At 38.7% G+C, this 22,283-nt stretch overlaps 1 protein-coding gene across 5 annotated transcripts in view; it reads left to right on the plus strand.

The window, feature by feature from the left end:
- Positions 1 to 22,283, plus strand: part of SLC4A4 (solute carrier family 4 member 4) — a 363,163-nt gene that overhangs the window by 321,784 nt on the left and 19,096 nt on the right. For all 5 annotated transcript variants that reach the window (XM_027544701.1, XM_027544703.1, XM_027544702.1 and 2 more), the window contains exons 17-20: positions 2,075 to 2,188; positions 3,742 to 3,903; positions 13,051 to 13,229; positions 14,382 to 14,454. In XM_027544701.1, coding sequence (XP_027400502.1) covers positions 2,075 to 2,188; positions 3,742 to 3,903; positions 13,051 to 13,229; positions 14,382 to 14,454 — 528 coding nt within the window. The remainder of the gene's footprint in view (positions 1 to 2,074; positions 2,189 to 3,741; positions 3,904 to 13,050; positions 13,230 to 14,381; positions 14,455 to 22,283) is intronic.

Here is a 22,283-nt window from a genome sequence, read left to right on the forward strand (position 1 = left end):
TATTTAATTCTTATAACAAACTGATGAAGTCATAGGGATTACTTTGGCTACATTTTGTGGTTGGAGTAATTAAAGCTAAGAAAGGATAAGTATTTACAACTAGGAAATAATGATGCTGGAGTTCCAAGCCAGACAATCTGATTATAAAAACTGTGTTTCTAACTGCTGTACTATATGTTCCCCAAAATGATTCCTGCCATCTATTTGTGCTTGTATTATTGTTTGTGATTGGTGTTAAGTTGCCCCTAAAGTCTCATAGCTGGCTCTCTGCTCCTCTGTGTGGACTTCTCCAGAAAGCTAGCCCAGTCCTCCAAGAGGGAAAGGAACTCCTGGTCAAAAGGGTCATCTTTGATCCTGCTGCTAGTGAGTCCTCAAGGCTCCTGCCACCCAGAGACAGTCAAGAATTGAGCATGACTCAGCCTTCATTGAAGGCAAAAGGAGAAAGGGGCGGCAGAGGATGAGATGGTTAGATAGCATGAACTTTAGCAAACTCTGGGAGAAAGTGGAGGACAGGGAAGCCTGGTGTGCTGCTGTCCGTGGGGTCGCAAAGAGTCGGATACAACTGAGTGACTGAACAACTACAACATGTCCTTCACACCCACATTGCCAAGGAATTCCATTCTCCACTTTAGTTCCTCTTGAATACCTGCTTGCCATAGTCATACTGCTCTTTCAGAAGACCGTCTGTCTTAAGAACTGTGCAGCCACTAAGCCCCATCACTGATCTCTCTTCATCTAGCAGCATCAGAAAGCTGACTGCTCACCCTAAGATAATGTGACCACTGCTGAATCAATCCTGGCAGGCTTCCTTGAGTATGACTGACTGTGAGCTTCATGAAGACATGGATTGTATCTGTTTTGTTCACTGGTATCCCTGGCATCAAGCCAAGTATTAGGTTCAATTGGTCCTTCATTTTCATGGAAGCAGAAGTTGTGAATACAGAGAGCTGAATGTGCTAAGTAAATTTCTGTTGAATGATCAAACTGTGTACCACCGTGAATACAAACCTTACTGGGAAACTCAGCTGTTTGTGCACCAGTAATGCTTGTAGGCCATTGTCAGTGCCACTAGTCACTGCAGAGGCCCTGACAATCAACTCAATGGTCCCAGGCTCCCCTGCTGAATCAGATATGGCCATTCTGCACCCACGCCATGGGAAAGACTTGAGTTTAACACACATCCCACAAAGCCCAGCCCATGTCCTAGCCAGAGGCAGGTACTTAGGAAGTTTAAAGGCTGTAAACTAATGGTAATCACAGTTAAGTAGTGGAGAGAGAGAAGCTCCACATACAGGAAATTTTAAGCACTAGCCTAGAGTGAAAAATACTTTCTTTGGCCAATTTAGTGAAGCCATCAGATTTCTGTCTTCCATCACTTTTTGTTTCTTTGAGGTCTTCAGTCCATTCATTAGTCTGAAACTGTAACCCCTTCCTTGCTAAGTTCTTGGAGTTTTCAGATTACCTTGTGGAAATTATCTTGCTCTGTACTCATCATTGTTGTTATTTAGTCACTTAGTCATGTCTAGCTCTTTGTTACCTCTTGGATTATAGCCCACCAGGGTCCTCTGTCCATGAGAGTTTCCAGGCAAAAATGCTGGAGTGGGTTGCCATTTCCTTCTCCAGTGCATTTAGACAATACTACCTCCCAGATAGTAAAAAGAATTCTATGTCTCTGTGCAAATTTTTATAACATGTCTTGAAATTTCATCCATATCCAGCTCTCCTTTCTGTGACATACGGGAAGAGGGTACAGTACTTCAAGGATATATTTTATTTGATTCCCTTCCTTTATCTAAACACACATATACAACACACACACCTGCTTGGTGCAATTAGATTATTTCTGGCCAGATAAGAAAGTTATGCAAAAGCAACTTAAAAAAAATAATCTCCCTGCAGTATGACACCTCCTTTAATTTGTTGATGAAGCTGTTACTAGAAACTGTTAGCAAATAACAGAATTCTTCATTCACTTCAGAGACATATATATATATATATATATATATATGTCATATATATATGACATATGTATATCCAATGCTTAAAGGTTCCTGTTTCTTTTTTCTCTTCCCAGGCAAGAAAGCTCATCAGTGACTTTGCCATTATCTTGTCCATTCTCATCTTTTGTGTAATAGATGCTCTAGTAGGTGTGGACACTCCGAAACTAATTGTGCCAAGTGAGTTCAAGGTAGGTGAATTTCTGTCTTTTGGTCATTCCCTGATTTTGTTTCTTTTCCCTTATTCTATTTTGTCTTATCTCCGAGTTAGTTTTGTATAGTTACCCATTTCTTTATGTTATAAATGGTCTCTTGGTACATTTATAACCAATGTACATTTTATCTATTTTTTCACTAAAATTAAATGCCTGACTAGAACTAAATGCAAGGTTCACATTATACTGATTTTGATTGAAAATACACAATTATAAAATCTGTTTTATCTAGAGGATTTAAAATATCCCAAACATTTTAAAACAACTTGTAACCTTGATGCATATAATAGTTCTAGGATGTAATGTAACTATTATCATCCTGATTTTGTGAAGTTGAGATTGAAGCTTATAAAAATTAAACTATCCAAGGTTACACTACTAATTCAGTGCTGTTTTCCTGCTACCAAACGACTTGCTATAACACACATGTTTCTATACAAAGAAGATGTGAGAATTATTCATTTTATAAACTTGTTGGTATGTGAAGACCTAACGGGTAAAATTTACGTTTCAGCCATTCTTGAATATCCCTGTCTAAATTTTCCATTTTAAGTCTTTCACTTATTTTCTAGAACACCCCTAATGTTTCTCTTCATCCCTGATAACCATATATTTGCTAAGAAAAATTAAACTAACAGCAGTTTTAGCTTCATGACTACCTAATGAGAAAGGAATATCAGTGTTATAGCAAACAAATTTTTTTTTTTTTGCATTTTCTCTGCCATTAGCAAAGATAAGTTCTCATTTATTCAGTTATTTAAGTCAGCATTTATTGAATGTTTGCTTTAAGTCAAGCCTGGTACTAGGGATTTGAAATACATTGAAGGGCAAGACATAGTTCCTTTCTTTCTAAGCTCACAGCCTGGTAAATGTAGTAAAATGTGTATAGGTTCAGTGATGGGATTATGAGCCAAGCGAAACAGAAATATCTTTAGGAGAAGTGAGGATTTCTCAATAGTAAATGTGGAAAAAATAATTCATAGATAGGATTCTATTTTAGTTTATTTGTATCGTTTAAAATTTGGAAAAGAATAGGAAAATATGAAAATAAGAAATATTTAATATAACTTTAAATATTTGTAGCTTTTAAATGAAACCATTTCAATTTGGCAGTAGTAGACATAACTTCAGTGCAGTTGCTAAAACTTATGGACAAAATTCAAGGTCACTTTGTAGTTTCTTGCCTCCTTCATTACTGAATATTGCATTTGGGTTTTTCTTATGGCTGTCCCTTAGATCACTTTCTTCCCTCCTGAGTCTTATCTTAGATCATCCTGATCATGCAAAATGACATTTACTTCTCTTCCATCACCCTATATTCTTAGTTTTCCTTCATTTAAAACATTGCCTAAAAAATAACCTCCTTTAGGAACTTTTTGGTGAATAATCTTTGTCTAACCTATCAGTAAAACTGTTTCTGTTTTTTTAACACGTTGACTCTCCAAATACAAAACTGTCATCCCCACTTATTTTTCATCATGGAGTATGTATTAATATTGTTTCAAATAATGTCTTCTCTCTTCTTCAAGCCAACGAGTCCAAACCGAGGTTGGTTTGTTGCACCGTTCGGTGGAAACCCCTGGTGGGTGTACCTTGCAGCTGCCATACCTGCTTTGTTGGTCACCATCCTGATCTTCATGGACCAGCAAATCACAGCTGTGATTGTAAACAGGAAGGAACACAAACTCAAGGTAATGTTCGCAACAACAGCTATCACTGCCTTCTCCGTTCTTTGTAAGTACTGCTTAAAAATACCGATTACTTCAAAAGCAAGATAGTTTAATTGGCATGTTATTTAAGACTTGACAGAGTCGTAGATCACCCTGTGTGGACACATGTCCTCAGTGTACTACTTTTGGAAGACCTTATTTAATCCTGGAAAAGATTGTTTCAAATCATGTTTTCTTCACCACTGGAGAGGGCAGCATTAACTGTTTACCACTAAGCCACTGTTATCCTTCTGATTTTAACTTGGTAACTGTCCTTAATGAAGGCAAAGACAAATGCTTTTTCTAAAAAACTGTTGAAATAAAAGTGTGGGTTTTCTTCAACCTTTGCCAGAGTTAATTGGTCAAAATAGTCACAGTGTCATCCTCCATTCAAGGAGGTGCGGATGGACTCTGCTGTTTGATGGAGGGATAGTACTGTTACCTTGCAGGACAATATGTGGCAAAGAAGATGTTGATTGCTTAGACGCTTGATGGATATAGTGTTCATACTTTATATCCATCGATATATTTTTGAGGGGGTGGTGGTAAGACTAATTCATGGAAGGCCAGGATAACTTTACACTGTGTTTTAGGCTTAAAGTTTTCCAAACTGCAAAGGTAATGGGAATGCCAGCCCCAAACTCAGTTGTAGTTTTATGGTTAGGAATATTTTTAGAGATTTTTTGTAACGGCGTTATATCTAGTGACAAGGCAAAAAGTAGTATGTATCTTCACTGTCTTTCTCTCTGGGGGGGTGTTTTGTTTTTTTTCCTAGTTGACCAAATGGCTATACTGTGTTTAGAGTATCCTAGTTTTATTTCAGGGGATGTCTCCCATCTATACCCTTCCCCTCATGTGTCCCTAGGATTGGTGTTCAGTCCCTAGGATTCAGTCATTCTAACTCATGCCTGAGCCCCCCAAAGATTAGCCCAGTGTTATAGGGCAGGCTCAGGCTCTTGGGTTTACCGATGTGGTAGATTTATTCTTTCTTGCTGCCATTATTTTTTGTTTCCAGTATTTCTCTTACTTTCTGACAGATAGACCATGATTTCTATGAGACATTTTCTGTATTTTGCTGAGCATTTTTAGATGTTCTATACTGGGAGGCATTTTGGTCTTTGTTTAGTTTGAAAGGCTGGAAATGGATGTTGACTAATATATTTTATTCCTAAAATATTTGGAAACATCTTCTTACTTTTCAGATCTAGTTGGTCAGATTTGGTATGTATCCTTGAAGGCAAATGCCTATTCTTTTGCCCATTAAGTTTCCTTACTAATAAATGCAGAATTTTGAATTTAGCAAGTTTAGGGTGGATAAAATATTGAAATTTTATTCTTCTATTCCCTGTAGAAAGCATTGGAAAATCAAGGCATATTAGGATTTACCTCTTAAAATAGGAGCTGAATATATTTTAAAAATGTTTTCATCACCATTGGAATTGCTTATTTGAAATCTTTCCTTTGAATGACAATAGTTCTAGAATAAGTGCCAGTGTTTTGACACAAATCTAAAGATACCAGTGGGACCATGATCATGAATTGAAGGCTTCTCACTCTGGATATTGTTTTGTTCAGATTTTGTTTGGAAAGAGGCTGTGGAATGTGGAAATTGAAAATTCTGTCTAAAACGATACAGAGCCCTGACTGCTATGAAATTGATTCAAAAGAGAAACCTGAAACAGTGAGAGAGATGGAGGCATTGCGATGTGAAAAGCAGCATGTTCGGGGGTGGTGTTTGCTTTGGCTCTGAGTCCAGTGGCCCTGGCTGGCTGATTGCTCTGTTTGGAATGGGACCCACCTTTCCATTGTGCAGATCAGCTCTGTACTGATGAGGAACACTAAGGCACTTGGCTTTTTGTGGCCATCATTTTGCTTAGTTATGTTCCACATTATTCCTGCAGTGCACTCAAAAGCAAACGAGCTTCAGCAAGGTCATAACTTCTTCAGGGATTTTTCCCTGAGTCATTGGCAGAAGCAGAAAGAGTTTGAGCTTCAGACCTCAAAGCAAGGGATACTCCTCAGAAGGAAAGTGATCTTAAGTGTAAAGATAGGACGTGGGAGGGAAAATCATTTGGAATTAGTATCCAGAGATAGGTATTAGATCATTGTAGCAATACATTTTCTCTGATATACTCTATGGTAAAACCTTTAATTTGAGTGTGTTTTCTTGGATAACTACAAAAGGTGCCCTGTTTTACCTTTTTCCTTTCTATCCCTTCTCTCATACCTTAGACTCAGTGCTTTAATCTCATGTCTAGACTATTCTAATGGTTTAACCATGAGTTAATGACCAATCTCCTTTGTGTCATTTCAAACCCTGGAACTTTTTTAAAAAACTTTGTTCTAATATGTCAGTCCTATAGTTCTAAACGTTTATGCACTTTATTTCCTCTAAACCTTTCCCCCTTGAAGAATGTCCATTTGCCCTAGCTTGGGATTTAAGTGATATGATCTCACCCGAAATTTAAAATGATTCTGCATACTATACAATGTACTGGTCAGATGAATTACTGGCATCAAATCTGCCAGTTTCTTCTGCTGGTTATTCAAACTTTCCTCTCCGCTGCTCAATGATTACCACCTATCAAAATCATCTCCATCCTTGTAAAAACTTGTCAGTGAAATCTTCACTCATAATGTAATTTCTATTACATGATGTAATCATATATGCAATATGTAATTTCTATTACACCTGTTTTTGCTCTTATTATATTTGTACTACTCTGTGCATTGGTCTTCCCTGGTTTCTCAGTGATAAAGAATCTGCCTGCAATGCAGGAGATGCAGGTTTGATCCCTGGGTTGGGAAGATTCCCTGGAAGAGGAAATGGCAACCCATTCCAGTATTCTTGCCTGGGACATCCAATGGACAGAGGAGCCTGGCGGGCTATAGTCCACGGGGTCATTAAGAGTCAGACACTGCTGAGAAACTGAACACACACATGCACGCTATACATTGGTCACATAATATCTTGTGCAGTAGTTTTTTAGTATAATTTCCTTTTTTTTTCTGAGCCAAAACATTTTCAAGGCAAGGACCATATTTTAGTCCTTTTTCCAGCTCTCATGTGGCCCATCACACTGATTTCCATAAGGTAGATATACTAAACACTGAAGAATTTTGTTATCTGGGGCCGCATGGTCCTCAGAGTTGTTGTACTCAATGTGTAAGGTGGGTAATAACCGAGACCCTTCTAACCCATCTCTGGTTCTCATAGGGAATGTGAGACCTTTAATATTAGTCAAAGCCCTGTTTAGATGTCGTCACTGCAGGAAGATTTTGTAGGTTCACACTAGATACACTTAAACATTCTGTACTCTTGGGTGTCTTTTTCAGACCTCTTTGAATCTGGGTTTAGAATACATTAGAATTTATGTACAAATCTGTGTCCCTTCCCTTGGTGGGAAGAACTGTGTCATGGTTCTCAGTGTCCTCATAAACCACCTTGCTCTCTGAATCCAGAGGGGCTTTTAGCATGAATGTTTATTCTGCATCTTTTCATGTGTGTGTACTGCCCCTGACCCCTTTGTTATCCTCTCTGTACCAAATACACTGTTGGGCTTGTCATTTCCCCTCAGAGATTTCTTATTTCTGTGGATTTACTCCTGAATGACTGGTGTTCTCTGTTTGCAAAGTACATATAGTATCAAAAGGAAGTGAAAGTTTCAATGCCTATCCTTGTACTTAAAATATTCTCCAGTTTAAGAAAGCAGAACATCCTTTGGGTTCATATCCATGAAGATAAAGACTTTTATACACTTTAGAGGACAGACTTAACCTTTTTTGAGCTTACTGAGTGCTTGCTATGTATAAAACACTTGCGTTAGATATTAAAGATTAAAAATTGTTCTCAGTCATGGTCTCTACCCTGAAGGAGTTTCATGGATTTCCCCTCTTCACTACTCATATCCACCACTAGGCTGAAATTGACCTTGTACTTGTATCTTGCACAAACAATAAGTTCTTTCCTTCCACCTCTGGCTTCAACTAATAATCTATAAACCTTTCAAGTGGAGGTATTCTGTCTTCTTGTTTTTATCTAACATAAGATCTAGCATAGGTGTCCAATGAATGTTTATTTAAAAAATAGTTTTCTAAGCAAAGATATGAGCAGATGCAAAGGCCCTGGGGTGAGGAAGAGCTTGGTGTGTTGGGAAACAAGTAATAAACTAGTGTGACTAGAGCCTCTGGGAATTAGTGTTTCAAGATAAAGTCAGTAGGAGTGGGGCCAAATTACCATTGAACAAACACTCTCAACTTCAGCATTATTGTCTTTCTGAACAATTCTTTGTTGGTCGTGACCATCTTGTGTATCGTAGGCTATTTAGCAGCATCTCTGGCCTCTATTCACTAGATGCCAGTCGCACTCTTTCTCCCAAGTTGTTGTGACCAAAATATATCTCCAGACACCTGTCTCCTGGTAGGCAAAATGGTTATGGTAAGAAACACTGATATAGAACACTGATGTAAGAAACACTAATATAGGAGAATTGTACAGTGCTTAGGTGTTAGAATCTAAGTCAAACAAGAAGCCACTAAGGGAAGGACCATACAGTGACTGAGATTTTAAAGAGATTACTCTATGAGGAGAGTGAACTCTCAGGGACAAGTATAAAGCAGAGGTTTCTGTGGCTAGAGCTGTATTGAGGGTCGAGGGTTGCTGAGTGACTGTGAAGAAAGCCAGGAATATGAGGAAGGCAGTGGCACTAGGGATGAGGGGTAAGGAGAAGATGACACATGGCATTTTACAAAAATGCTTCCCATTGCTCTTATAATTAAAACTTCCAAAGTCTTTAACAGAACATGAAAGTTCTTAACTCTTTTAGCCTTATTTTATACCTTTCCCATCTCCTTCTAAGCACCAACTCAATTTTCTCAAAATGGCAGCCCATTTGCCTGTTGTTTTCCCCCTGATTCCCTATATCTTGTCTTCCAGCTGGTTATGGTTCATGTTTTAGGGCTCAACTTAGATACCACCTCCCATGTAAACCATCCCTGACTTTAAGCTGAGTTGAATAAAGGTGCTCCCCCTCTCATGGCATCGCAACCTCATCCTTACTATAGACCTTTAGCACTGTGGTATTGAGAATGCCTGTTGATTTTGCCAACTCTTTTATTACTCTATAAACCATTTGAGGACAAGGACTGTGTATTAGCTGTAATTATATTTCTAGGATCTAGCAGAGTGCCACTGAACAGATGCATTAACATGCATTCATTTATCCAACGAACATTAATCTAGTGTCCACTCTGTGGTGGGCTCTGTGTCACGTGCTGGAGTTTCAGTAGTAGAGAAAACTTTGCATATGGTTCCTGTCCTCATGGATCTTCTTGTCCCTGAGGGAGAGATGTGTCATTCCAATAATCAATCACATTGTAGCATTGCAGAGAAGTATGAAAGAAGGGGAGGGTGCTTGAAGAGTCTGTAAGAGAGGGTTTGATCCAGTCCAGAGGTACTGAGAGTTCCAAGGTAGCAGCACTTACACTGAGATCTCACACGTCATCAGTAGGATTAGCTGAGCGAGCCTGGGTAGTAAGAGGAACACAGGAGGGCACAGGACTCATTATGTAGGAACAGGCTTTACAGAGCCGGTAACCTGCTGAGAACGAATGACTTAAATAATTGAGTGTGGCTGCAGTGAAAGAAGGAGGGTTGGGCCTGGAGAGAGAACAATGTGGAAACAAACCAGGTAGGGCCTTCCGGTCAAGTTGATGGTTTTCCCTTCCTTTTAAGAGCATCAGGTACTCTCACCTGGTTGAGGGAAGAGAAGACTTTTTGAAGGGGGTGATGTCAAGAGGCAGGGTAATTATGTATCTATAATTACTTTGTCCCAGAACTTTTATTTGTTCTGGTGGTTTTGCAGTTACCTTTGTATTCTACTTTCTACAGTTCTCATTCCACCCTCTTTAGTATTATGTGGTTCCTTTTTGCTCGTCTCTTGGATATCTAGTTCAGACTTGTTTTACTTGAAATAGTTTAAGAAACCATGGAGGGACTTCCCTGGTGGTTCAGTGGTCGAGAATCCACCTGTTGAGATTCCTGGTGTGATCCCTGATCTGGGAAGATGCCACATGTCGAGGGGCAGCTAAGCCCATGTGCCACAGCCACTGAGCCCACACTCTAGAGCCCAGGCCACTCAATAAGATAAGCCACTGCAATGAGAAGCCCGTGTACTCCAACTCAAGAGTTAGCCCCTGCATGTCACAACTAGAGAAAGCCCATGCAAAGCAATGAAGACCCAGCACAGCCAAAAATAAATAATTTTCTTTCTTTAAAAAAAAGGTTAAGAAGCTGGCTTGATTTAAAAGGGGAGAGAGAGAAAGCATGGGGGCAGCTCACCTCCATGACTTTTTCTGCAACCACTATTCATTTGACCCAGTGTGTACATTCTTAGGTTATTACAGTTTCCATGGTGACAAGATATTCTGCCCATCAATTACCATGTTGGTACTCCTAATATAGTCTTGAGTGATTTAGTCTAAATAAAACGTGTAGCTATGTGGTATTTCCAGATGTTTTCCACCTTCCCCTTATCCCAACAAAAGGTTCACATTTATGCCAATCAGCAAGTAAGTTTTAATTTTTTGTATTGCTAACTAAGAGTTTATATTTGCCACTCAAAAGAATGTACACATTCTACTTGTCATTCACTTTTTAATAAACTTCAGTTGAGCATTGACTATACATCATGTTCTCTGCTTAGGTATTCAGGATGCAGTCCAGTTCCTCATGTTACTTATAGTCAAATATCAAAGACAAATAAACACACCTACAATTTCAAAACAGCATGATGAATGCCATGATAGAGGAAAGCATAAATTAACAGGGAACCATTTAAGTCTTAAGAATGAGTAGGACTGAGCCAAGGGAAGAATATAGACTTTTCTAGGGAGGGATGTCAAAGACGCCAAAGGCATCAGTAAGACATATTTGAGGAATTGGTTGAAAGTGGCTGTAAGATCCAAGTAGGAGAGAGGTCAAAGATGAGGCTGATGATGTGAACAGAAGCCAGATTGTGAATGGCCAACACACCCACAGGCAGAAGTCAGCAAATCCTCTATGTTCCACCTCAATATAAAGCCAGAATGCACCCAGCTTTTACTCTGTTCACTGGTGCCCCCCTGATTCTAACCATGACAGTCGCTTGGGGTCATGGCAGCAGCCTCTTCATGCTTACTGTTCTCTTCTGTCTGCTCCTAACACAGCAGCCCTGGCATTCAGAACGTAAGCAAGTCATGTCATTCTTTGCTTTAAAACACTACAGTGGCTTCCCGCAGTATTCAGCCTCCAAATCCAACTTCAGTTCTCCTTAGTGCTTTCCACTGTTTTAGATACTGTATAGATTACTTGTTTATGTTGTTTACTGGTGTCTCCTTCGGTAGAATGGAAACTCCACTAGTGCAGGAATTTTTGTCTGGTTTATTTGCAAATATGTCATCAACACCTAAGCCTGTGTCTGTTCATAAGTTGGCAGTCAGAGTTTGTTGACAGAGTGAATGACTGAGACCCCCAGATGTAGCATATATTCACCTCATTAGTCACTACCTTGCCCTCCTCTCCCCTACCTTAAACTATTCCCAGTTCAAACCCTTATGCTTTGTACTGCAATGAACTGGTTTTATGAATATATATTACCCTATTTGTCTCTCAAGGAGGCTTTCTTTCTTAGCTAAACCTGGACAAAGTAAAAATATGCTTTTCTTTCTTGGGTCAGTTACCCTTCCCTGTGATGAGTTCTCTGAGAACATTAGACCCATGGGTGCAAGCCAGGGGTAAAATCTTGGCATTTCGGTGAGAAGAGAGTAGTGTTCGGAATAATGTAACAGGATCTGAACGATAGCAGTCACCGGGTTCCCAGTGTAAAGCCCACTCTCATTTTTTACAGTCAGCCTCTCCATTCCCTCAGGTTGCTCACACACTGGCTTTGGGCGCTGCTGCTCCCATGCTGTGAAAATGGACTGCTCTGTTTTCTCAGGCTCCATAGGGGGGTTCGGCGTTTGATTTCTTCACAAACAGAGCAGAGAAATATAATCATAGAATAACATCGTGGACACATTTAACAATATTTATTTAGTGAGTAAAAGAGCTAGACCTTTTGTTACATCATCTGCTCTTCCAGTCAGTAAATGTTATTGTGACTCTCTGGCAGTGTTTGAAATCAGCCTGTTCTTATTGAGGGGGTATAATTACCTTAAGTGTAATGTTTCATAGGTTGTTAAACCATTATTTTCTTGTACTATGAAAGGTGAGAAATGGTCTTTTATATACTTTTTTGTCTTTATTTTTCAATTGAAGTATAGTTGATTTACAATGTTGTATTAGCTTTAAGTGTTCAGCAGTGATTCAGTTTTTCATATTATATATTTTTAAATATATATACACATATATATACAAATTTTTTTCTTTTTAAGATTCATTATTTGTGCTATATAGTCAGCCACTGTTGGTTATCTACTTTATATATATTACTGTGTTTATGTTAATCCCAAACTCCTAATTCCCAACTCCCATTTTTCCTTTGGTAACCATAAATTTGTCTTCTGTGTCTGTGAGTCTATTTTTGTCATGTAAATAAGTTGTTATATCATTTTTTTGAGATTCCACATAAAGTGCCAAGGTTGCTTTTCTTAAGGTTGCTTTCAGATCTCTAGTCTACATGTGCTGAGTACTCTCTGAGTGAACAGCATGCTGCTAAATAGTCAAGCAAAGAATGCATTGCATCTGTTTCTAAGGAGCTTATTGTGCTTATGTTAAAAACCAGTATCACTATTGCTGCTATCATCATTTATTGAGCTCCTACTCTATACCCATCACTACCATTTATGCTCCCACAAGAAACTTTGTCTCAGTTACTTTATTAGAGGATCTCAGTAACTCTTCAAGGTAGTTGTACATTTCTATTGTTCCAATTATGTGATTGGATGCAGAGAGGATAATTAACAATAAACAAGCAAGCTCAAGGACGTATATCATGTGACAGCTTTGCATTTAATTATTGAGGGATAGCATGAGGAAGATGAAGCTTCATTCAAGGAGCTCACCTTTCGGTAGATACGTATTCCAAGCAGAGTGCATTGGTTACTTTTGGTAATCTTAACTCCTATCTGGATTGTTACCTCTTGCTGCAGAAAGGAGCTGGATATCACCTGGATCTCTTTTGGGTGGCCATCCTCATGGTGGTGTGCTCCTTCATGGCCCTTCCGTGGTATGTGGCTGCTACTGTCATCTCCATCGCTCACATCGACAGTTTGAAGATGGAGACAGAGACTTCTGCACCTGGAGAACAGCCCAAGTTCCTAGGAGTGAGGTATGTTAAATCAGAAAAAAAAAAAATGGCTCTACAAACCATGCCATTCACACATCTATGTGTCAGGCAGGAGATGGGCCAATGTGGAGGAGAAAGGACTGGTGATGAATGATTTATTCTGGACTTGCTATTCTAGAAAGGACTAAGTTTTCATTTGAAAGAGAGTCTTCAACAATTTCTTGAGTTCACTTCTCATGTTACATACATTTCCTTTGATTAGCAAAGAGCTAAAGGGTGCAGAGTAAAAACTCAAACAGGTCATTCAGTTTCTTCAACATGCAGGTAATTTTGGAGCTGTGGTGTGTACCATATCACAATCATAACTAAAGGCTAAAGCCTTTCATTTTTCAGCTCTGTTGAGACTTTCTAAAACTCTTGAGTCTGCTTATGACTTTCAAGATTCTATGAAAGGAAAGGAATTCTTATTTTCCACTTAATTTTCTGTCTCATAAGCACTGAGAAACCTTGACCTCCAGCTGTTCAATCTGGGTAGCCATGAAGGGCTTTTATGAGACCTTTATACTCTACTGTGTATTTTTCACAATGGACTCTGCTCCTAAGTGCTCGAGTGACTAGCTCACATGACCGGGCCAGCAGTTCCCACGCCACAACAGTGGGTGATTCTTTTTGGGAGCTGGGGGAGGGGGTTGTTGTATGGGAATCATATTTGTTAAAAATTACTTTTGTTGTTGGTTGATTTGGAAATGAGACTGATGGGATTTATTGCATTTGGGAAATTCCCTGAGCTGATGTTAATTAGAATGTGGGGCAATGTAATAACTGTCTCCTGTGAAGGAAGGTGTAATTATATAATGGTACAACTTGTTTTAAAAATAAGGGTTTCATATAGGTCAGTAACTGACCAAGAGCAAGTGATTTTTAAACCCTGATTCTAAAAAGACAAAGGATTTAGCAGAATTACTTTTTTCCCTTGATGAATTCAGATCACACACTGCACTAGTTTTAAGAGAATTTTATAGTTCTATTGAGCCTATAAGCTGTCCTTGAGGTGTTAATTGCATATGATATCCACACCTTTGTGAAATATCGATTTGGTCAATGTAGAGTCTTTTTTTTTTTTTGAAGGTGAAAAGACAAGAGCATGTTTATGAAAACAAGAGGTAGATTGGTAATCTTTTGATTTGGTTTCAGGGAACAAAGAGTCACTGGAACCCTTGTGTTTATTCTGACTGGTCTGTCAGTCTTTATGGCTCCCATCTTGAAGGTAAATATATAAAATACTCGCCTTGTCCTCCTTCTCAGAATACTGACAGATAACTGGGTATGTGAAGAGTAGAATTCTCCAGGAAGTATCAGCGAGTTTCTTACCACATGCATAACACACTGAATGAAGCAGGGATCAGGTAGAATGAAGACTTTAAAACCTTTCATCTTGATCTCCTCACTCCTTCATTCCTTCTATTATTATTATTGTAGTAGTTTGGTTGAACCATATTAAATTACCACTATTCAAATTTTTTGACCTATGGCTAGGGCAGTTTCATATAGTTCACTTACTACCTGAACTCCACTCCCAACATTTTTCACTCTCCTGGTCTCTCTGCATCTTTTCCTCCCATCACTTCCCATTTACTTGTCTTTAAATCATACCCTCCCTTCCCACATTAGACTCCTGGATAACATGAATGACTCAGGATGATTATTTTGTAATTGTTCTCTTATTCTTAATGATTGCTGACTGTTTCTGTTTTCTTCAAATCACAAGGCCTAATGTCCACAAAGAGAGACTGAAATTACTGATTTATAACTGGAAAACTTTAGAAATGAACTTTTGAGGAATAAAAATGATAGGTTATTTAGAAAGTTAGGGTCAATATGCAGGTTTGATTGATGGGGTGAATGTCTCTTTAACAGATAAATATAAACTGTATGTGAAGTGGAGATGGTACTAAAAAGCCTATTTAGAAGTGGAGATGGTACTAAATATATATATATATAAAACATAAGGTTTCCCGTTTTCTTTTGCAACACAAATGTTTTATTCTTTTTTATTATAGAAACAGTACTTGCCAGTGATTGATAATTTGTATCTTATGCTTGGCATTACAGTACAAAGCATGAATATCACCTATGGACCTAATAATAGCTGTCAATAACCACTGTTAGCAGTATCCTTCCAAATTTTTCTCTGAAAATTTTTGTTTGCTTTTAAACAATTCTAATTTTTAAAAAGGTTTTTTAAATGCTTATTTAATTATACAAGTAATGAAACAGTGCATTCTTGTAAAGAATTCAAACAATACAGAAGTACAGGGAAAGGCAAAACTTCATTTCTTTCAAGTTCACACATTTATATGACAATTGCCAACTAGATGAATTCGTGGAACGTAGAAATATGATCTCAAAGCTAGGACTGACTTAGCTGCTGCTAAGTCGCTTCAGTCATGTCCGACTCTGTGCTACCCCACAGACGGCAGCCCACCAGGCTCTGCCGTCCCTGGGATTCTCCAGGCAAGAACACTGGAGTGGGTTGCCATTTCCCTCTCCAATGCATGAAAGTGAAAAGTGAAATGAAGTAGCTCAGTCGTGTCCTACTCTTAGCAACCCCATGGACTGCATGCAGCCTACCAGGCTCCTGCATCCATGGGATTCTCCAGGCAAGAGTACTGGAGTGGGTTGCCAGGACTGACTTTACCTTCGGAATAATTAGATTAATGCATACAATATGCACAAAACAGTTTGTAAACAGTAAAATAGTTAAGTTTTCCTCTTTTGCCTTTTATTTCCACAATATCCGTTAACTCATGTAATTAATTTTTGACTGGAATGATGAAGGAATATGTATCTCATGTACTGTGTGGGGAAGTAAAAGTAACTGCAGGGAATTTGTTTCTGGTTACATAACAGAGGACCGTAAAAAAGGGCAGGTCTTATGTTCTGTGGGGACAGAGGGAAATCTATTGTCACTTTGCCAGTGCAGAGCAAGTTGTGGGGGAGATTTGAGTTGTTGTGAGTTTCATAGCATCAAATTCTCTGCTGAAGTGCTGTGTGTCCTCTGTCGCCCCGTAGACCCCAGCACATCAGCCGGTGGAAGGTCTAATGACAGGTTTTTCCCACATGGCCAATGGATATGGTCATGTGGACAGGTCAGCTCTTAGATCACTGAAGCCTCAAGTTGTGGAAGGCTGTACTAGGAACTTGCCCCTGGAACCCCTGAAGGTGGACTCGCATCATATGACACATCTGCAGAGTTTCTTTTCTAGGATCTGTTAGTACGTAGCCACTAGTGAAAATAAGTCAAAATGTTCCCGTCAGTTCCTATGTACTCATCACCACCCACTCTTTTTTCTTTTATTTTTATATAATTTCTTTTCATGAATGCAGTATAAAATCCTAACTCAAAAAAGTCAGATGTGTTTAAATTTTTTTGTTTGTTATAGCAGATTGGCTTTATCTTGGAGAATCTGTCAACTGAGTAATCATGCCTGATTCCAAAGGGACACAGAGAACAGTGTATAAACTGCTATTTTTAGGAAGAAATGCAGGGTCTCTTCCTAACTCTTTTCTCACCCAAATATGGCTGTAGAGACGTTAAAGCTGAAAGAACTTTATTTCTTCATTTTATGCTGATTCTTTTTGCTCCTGGTTTGTAAAACATGTTACTATCTACAGGAACAGATTACAATGCAGAGAAAGGAGTGATATAGGTATAAGGGATCACTGAGCATAAGCTTGCTTTTCCTTTGACCTTCTTTAAGTACTCATGTTCTGGCTCCCCCTCATTCGGGTACTAGTATCCATCAGATAAGATCAGATCAGATCAGTCGCTCAGTCTTGTCTGACTCTTTGCGACCTCATGAATCGCAGCACGCCAGTCCTCCCTGTCCATCACCAACTTCCAGAGTTCACTCAGACTCACGTCCATCGAGTCAGTGATGCCATCCAGCCATCTCATCCTCTGTCGTCCCCTTCTCCTCCTGCCCCTAATCCCACCCAGCATCAGAGTCTTTTCCAGTGAGTCACCTCTTCGCATGAAGTAGACAAAGTACTGGAGTTTCAGCTTTAGCATCATTCCTTCCAAAGAAATCCCAGGGCTGATCTCCTTCAGAATGGACTGCTTGGATCTCCTTGCAGTCCAAGGGACTCTCAAGAGTCTTTTCCAACACCACAGTTCAAAAGCAGCAATTCTTTGGTGCTCAGCATTCTTCACAGTTCAACTCTCACATCCATACATGACCACAGGAAAAACCATAGCCTTGACTAGACGAACCTTTGTTGGCAAAGTAATGTCTCTGCTTTTGAATATGCTATCTAGGTTGGTCATAACTTTCCTTCCAAGGAGTAAGTGTCTTTTAATTTCATGGCTGCAGTCACCATCTGTAGTGATTTTGGAGTCCAGAAAAATAAAGTCTGACACTGTTTCCACTGTTTTCCCATCTATTTCCCATGAAGTGGTGGGACCGGATGCCATGATCTTCATTTTCTGAATGTTGAGCTAAAGCCAACTTTTTCAGTCTCCACTTTCACTTTCATCAAGAGGCTTTTGAGTTCCTCTTCACTTTCTGCCATAAGGGTGGTGTCATCTGCATATCTGAGGTTATTGATATTTCTCCTGGCAATCTTGATTCCAGTTTGTATTTCTTCCAGTCCAGCATTTCTCATGATGTACTCTGCATATAGGTTAAATAAACAGGGTGACAATTGTGGCTATTTCCACCTGGCAACTTTGGGTCAGTACAAAGGAGTCAATATGAGAATCAGTGAAAAGTGAAAAAAGGAGTTCAACAATCATTTGTGCCAGGCAAAATTTTGCCCAAGATCTGGGAAATGAAATTGTCTTGTTAATATAGTTTCCAACGTATTGTAGGAAATGTAGATTTAAAAACAAGGGTTCAATAGTCTAGCATTGACTATTGCAGTTCATTACTTCAGTTAGTGAGGCTGTTCCTTACTTCAGGAACCACATCTGAACAGGTCAGCCAGTTTCAGATCAGGTGCCCTTAGCACTGAAGTTTGCTAAGGTGCATGCATTTCACTACAGGAACCTTGTTAGCTCATTTGAAAAGTCAACACAGGAAGAAACAGATGTTGAGAGTAGTTTAACTGAAACCTAAGTTATGACTGAGAAAAGTCAAGATTAACAATTAACCTCAGAAGTCACTTAGAAAGTGGTATTAGCACCTAACTTGGAGGAGGCAATGTGACTATGTATCTATATAACCATGTGTTTTAACAAAACACATGACAACTTTAAGGAATGGTTTTACTTCAAAGAGCTGCCTTTGAAAGGCAAATCAAATGAATGAAACAGAAACATGTGAGTTTTAAAAATTTCCTCCCAACTTTCCTCCCAACTCCCAGGATCCCTCACAGGTTTGGTGACCTCCGATGATGCTAGCTGTATTTTCTGCCATGCATTAAATAGTCTGGGTAGTCGTTCCCCATGCCTATGTAGGCAGACTTACTGTGAACATTGATTACTTTGAAGCTGATGACTTCTGTTTTGATCTCTTTGCCACACTCGGTCTTTTTACAGAGAAGAATGCAATGCAGGGAATCATAATGTACTAGCTTTAAGTTCTGGAGGACACCCCTTGACCTTGGCCAGCAACCAGTGGTACATGCTTCACATCTCACCACTGGCTCAGTACAGAACTGCTTAGAAGCAGGAATAACCGACTTCCCAGGCTGGCTAGACAGTTTAGATCTGTGTTTCTGCAGCGGAAATACTGATGTTAAGCTAGTGTTCTGTATGGGGAGATGCAGGGAGACCAAAGAGCAGGAAGAAGATGAAAGGCAGTTTCTGCAGCTTACTTTTTCCATTCTTCTGACAAGCCTAAAGCAATAAAGATCAAGAAAAGTTCACTGCTATTTCTGTTGCCTTTGCTTGAATTAGTTTATCTTTAACATGAGGAGTGACCAGAATTTATCCTTCAGATTTGTTCAGTGATCTAGGATGTGGAGGAGAGCATTTAAATGGTATTTGACAAACATTTGTTGAGCTCCTGCTATATGCTGTACACTCTGCTCAGTAACAGGGAAACAAGGAGAAGTGATAATGTAGATGATGATAAAGATGATTGTATTCATAGCTCTCATTTATTGAACTTGGACTTGGACTAAGGACTCTGCACAGACTTTTTATATTTAGTTCTCCAATAACACCTACCAAAATTATACTTACTTAGGATTTTTTTAATCTTAAAAAAGGTTTTAATTGAATTTATTCACCAAGCATATAATACACAGTTACTATGTTGTTAACACCTCAAAATTTTTTTTAAATTTTGTATTGGTGAATAGCCATTTAACAAACAATGTTGTGATTGATTCAGGCAAACAGTAAAGGGATTCAGCCAAATATAGACATGCATCCGTTCTCTCCCAAACTCTCCTCCCATCGAGGCTGCCACATAACATTGAGCAGAGTTCCATGTGCTATACAGTAGGTCCATGTTGGTTATCCATTTTAAATATAGAGTGTGTACATATCCATCCAAAATTCCCTAACTATCCCTTCCTGAATCAACTTTATAGTTAAGAAAAATTATGAGTAACTTGCCAGGTCACAAAGTCCTTGAATTGTTCGAGCCAAGATTTGAACTCAGGCAGTTCTGAGTCCAAAGCCTGATCTCATAACCACGGGGTGTACCACCTTTGAGATAAAACAGTATTTGCCCTCAAAGAACAGTTCACTTTCATTTTCCTTGAGATGATCTTCCCCAGCTTCTCTGACCCAATATCTAATTCTCTCAAGTATAGAGAAAGATAGCCTTTTTACAAACTTCTTCATCATAGCTTGCTCCACAATTTCAGTGATTACGGACCATATTGCAAGTCTGCAGCTTCCTTACGTTGATTTTTAAGGCTTAAGGGTGTAAGGATATTGTTTTAATAACACGTTCCTGAAGACAGTTGTTAGTGTTGAAAAAGCAATATTGTAAAACTTCGATAAAACCAAGTCTCGTATTCTGACCTTTGTAGCCCTTCTTCTGTCCTAAACTCCTGCCATGTCAGGCCCACCACAGAGGAGCCAAAGAAACCTCTGCTTTGCACTTGTAGGCTTCTCGACCTGCCACTAAAAGCCCTCTTGATAATGATTTCAGTACTACGTTCGTCGAGGAGGGCATGGCAACCCACTCCAGTATGCCTGCCTGGAGAATCCCCATGGACAGAGGTACTTGGCAAGCTACAGACCATGGGGTCACAAAGAGTTGGACACAACTGAGCAACTAAGCACAGCACAGCACAGCATTCATCAGATATCTATATGAGCCAGACCCTGAACTAAATATCTGTGCTATGCAATCTTTGTTATGGGGCTTCCCTCGTGGCTCAGCAGTAAAGAATCTCCCTGCCAAAGAAGGAGAGGTGGATTCAATCCTTGGATCAGGAAGATCCCTTGGGAAGGAAGCTCCAATATTCTTGCCTGGGAAATCCCATGAGCAGAGGAGCCTGGTGGGCTACAGTCCATGGGTCTCACAAAGGGTTGGACACGACTGAGTGACTAAACAACAGCAAATCTTTATCATAAGCACTATATGGATGAGAATACTGAAGAATGGGGAAGTTAATCATTTTCTCTGGGTTGCACAACGGCAGGTACCAGAATTGTAACCCAGGTCTGTCTAACCTCTATGCCCATGCTCTCATAAAGATCTCATTCTCGTTTTTATACACACACACACACTGACTATGATTCTGCTGGGAGACCTCATTCTTGTACCGAAATCTGTGCTGTGGACAACTGCAAACCCTGCCTTCCTTTTTTTAAAATTGCATTTACCTTTTTTACATTTTTTTTTTCTTATGGGGATAATCTAACAGTATCAAAATCAAAGGGAAGAATATGTCACCAGAATTTGAAAACATTGGTAACATTGTCTGAATATGTTAATATTGATCTCATCTCTGTTTCATTATTCTACCTAGTGATAGGATCAAGCATTTCATTTTTTTTCATTTTTAATGTTTATTGAAAGCATTGTAGAATAATATTTATCTACAATTATGCATTTTGGCATTCTGGGTACGATTGCTTATTTGTATGATTTTTGGCATAATTTTATCATTTGATACTTCTTGATATGCCTGTGAATTTAGTATACTTTGTGTTCTATGTTTTAATTTCTCTTGTCTTGCTTTGTAATAGTGTCTCCCTGATATTACTATGCATATCATAGTAGTTAAAATGGGATCCTATCTTTTTAAAGCACATTCTTCTTTTCCTTTCTTTGGGAAATTTCTATTGTGATTAATATTATATTGTGATGAATTTTTAAGGATTGACCTTCTGCTATGACTCATAAATCAAATCCAATAAAAAAATATCCTCTAACCCAGTAATTCTGTTATGTTTCATCAGAATTTCCAAACTGAAAGATTTTTACTGACACACCACACTATCATAAGAAAATGATGGATTTAATAAGACGTTTGTATCACATTGAACTTAGCTAAAAATCAAATTAATAGCCTTCTTCATATGTACTATTTTCACCACAGAATAATTTTTAAAAAACATGATCATCTCTAAAGCTATTTTCCTCCTCATACCATGTTCTGAGTTAATGCTACCTTCTGATTTCATCTTGTGATTAATTTGGCAATATGTGTCATCATCAGTTCAGAGAGAACAGACCTAGGCTCAAGGCACAAATTGCCTTCACTCTGGCATTAGAGCCACGTTCAAGAAAATGCTTAGCTAAGCTTAGGTGACAGGTGGGGATAAGATCCAAGATTATCTTTGTGATTACTTTCTTTTAAGCCAGATTAAAAAATAACTATGGCAGGATTTCTAACAAGTTTCCCATGAACTATATACTTCTTTTCTCTCCTTCCACCTTTCATTTCTTCCCAAGAAATTAGAAATGACATGATAAGAAATCATCATATATTGAGGAAGAATAGAAGTGGTCTTGTCTGTGGAAGATATTTTAAAAATTAAGAAATAAGTCAAAACAAAACAATAAGTCAAAAAATAAAAAGAGGTGATAATATATATACAAATAACTGATTCACTTTGCTGTATAGCAGAAACTAGCACAATATTGTAAAACAACTATACGCCAATAAAATTTAATTTAAAAAAAC

Source organism: Bos indicus x Bos taurus, chromosome 6, assembly GCF_003369695.1.
Source record: "Bos indicus x Bos taurus breed Angus x Brahman F1 hybrid chromosome 6, Bos_hybrid_MaternalHap_v2.0, whole genome shotgun sequence".
In the NCBI taxonomy this organism is placed as follows: Eukaryota; Metazoa; Chordata; class Mammalia; order Artiodactyla; family Bovidae; genus Bos; species Bos indicus x Bos taurus.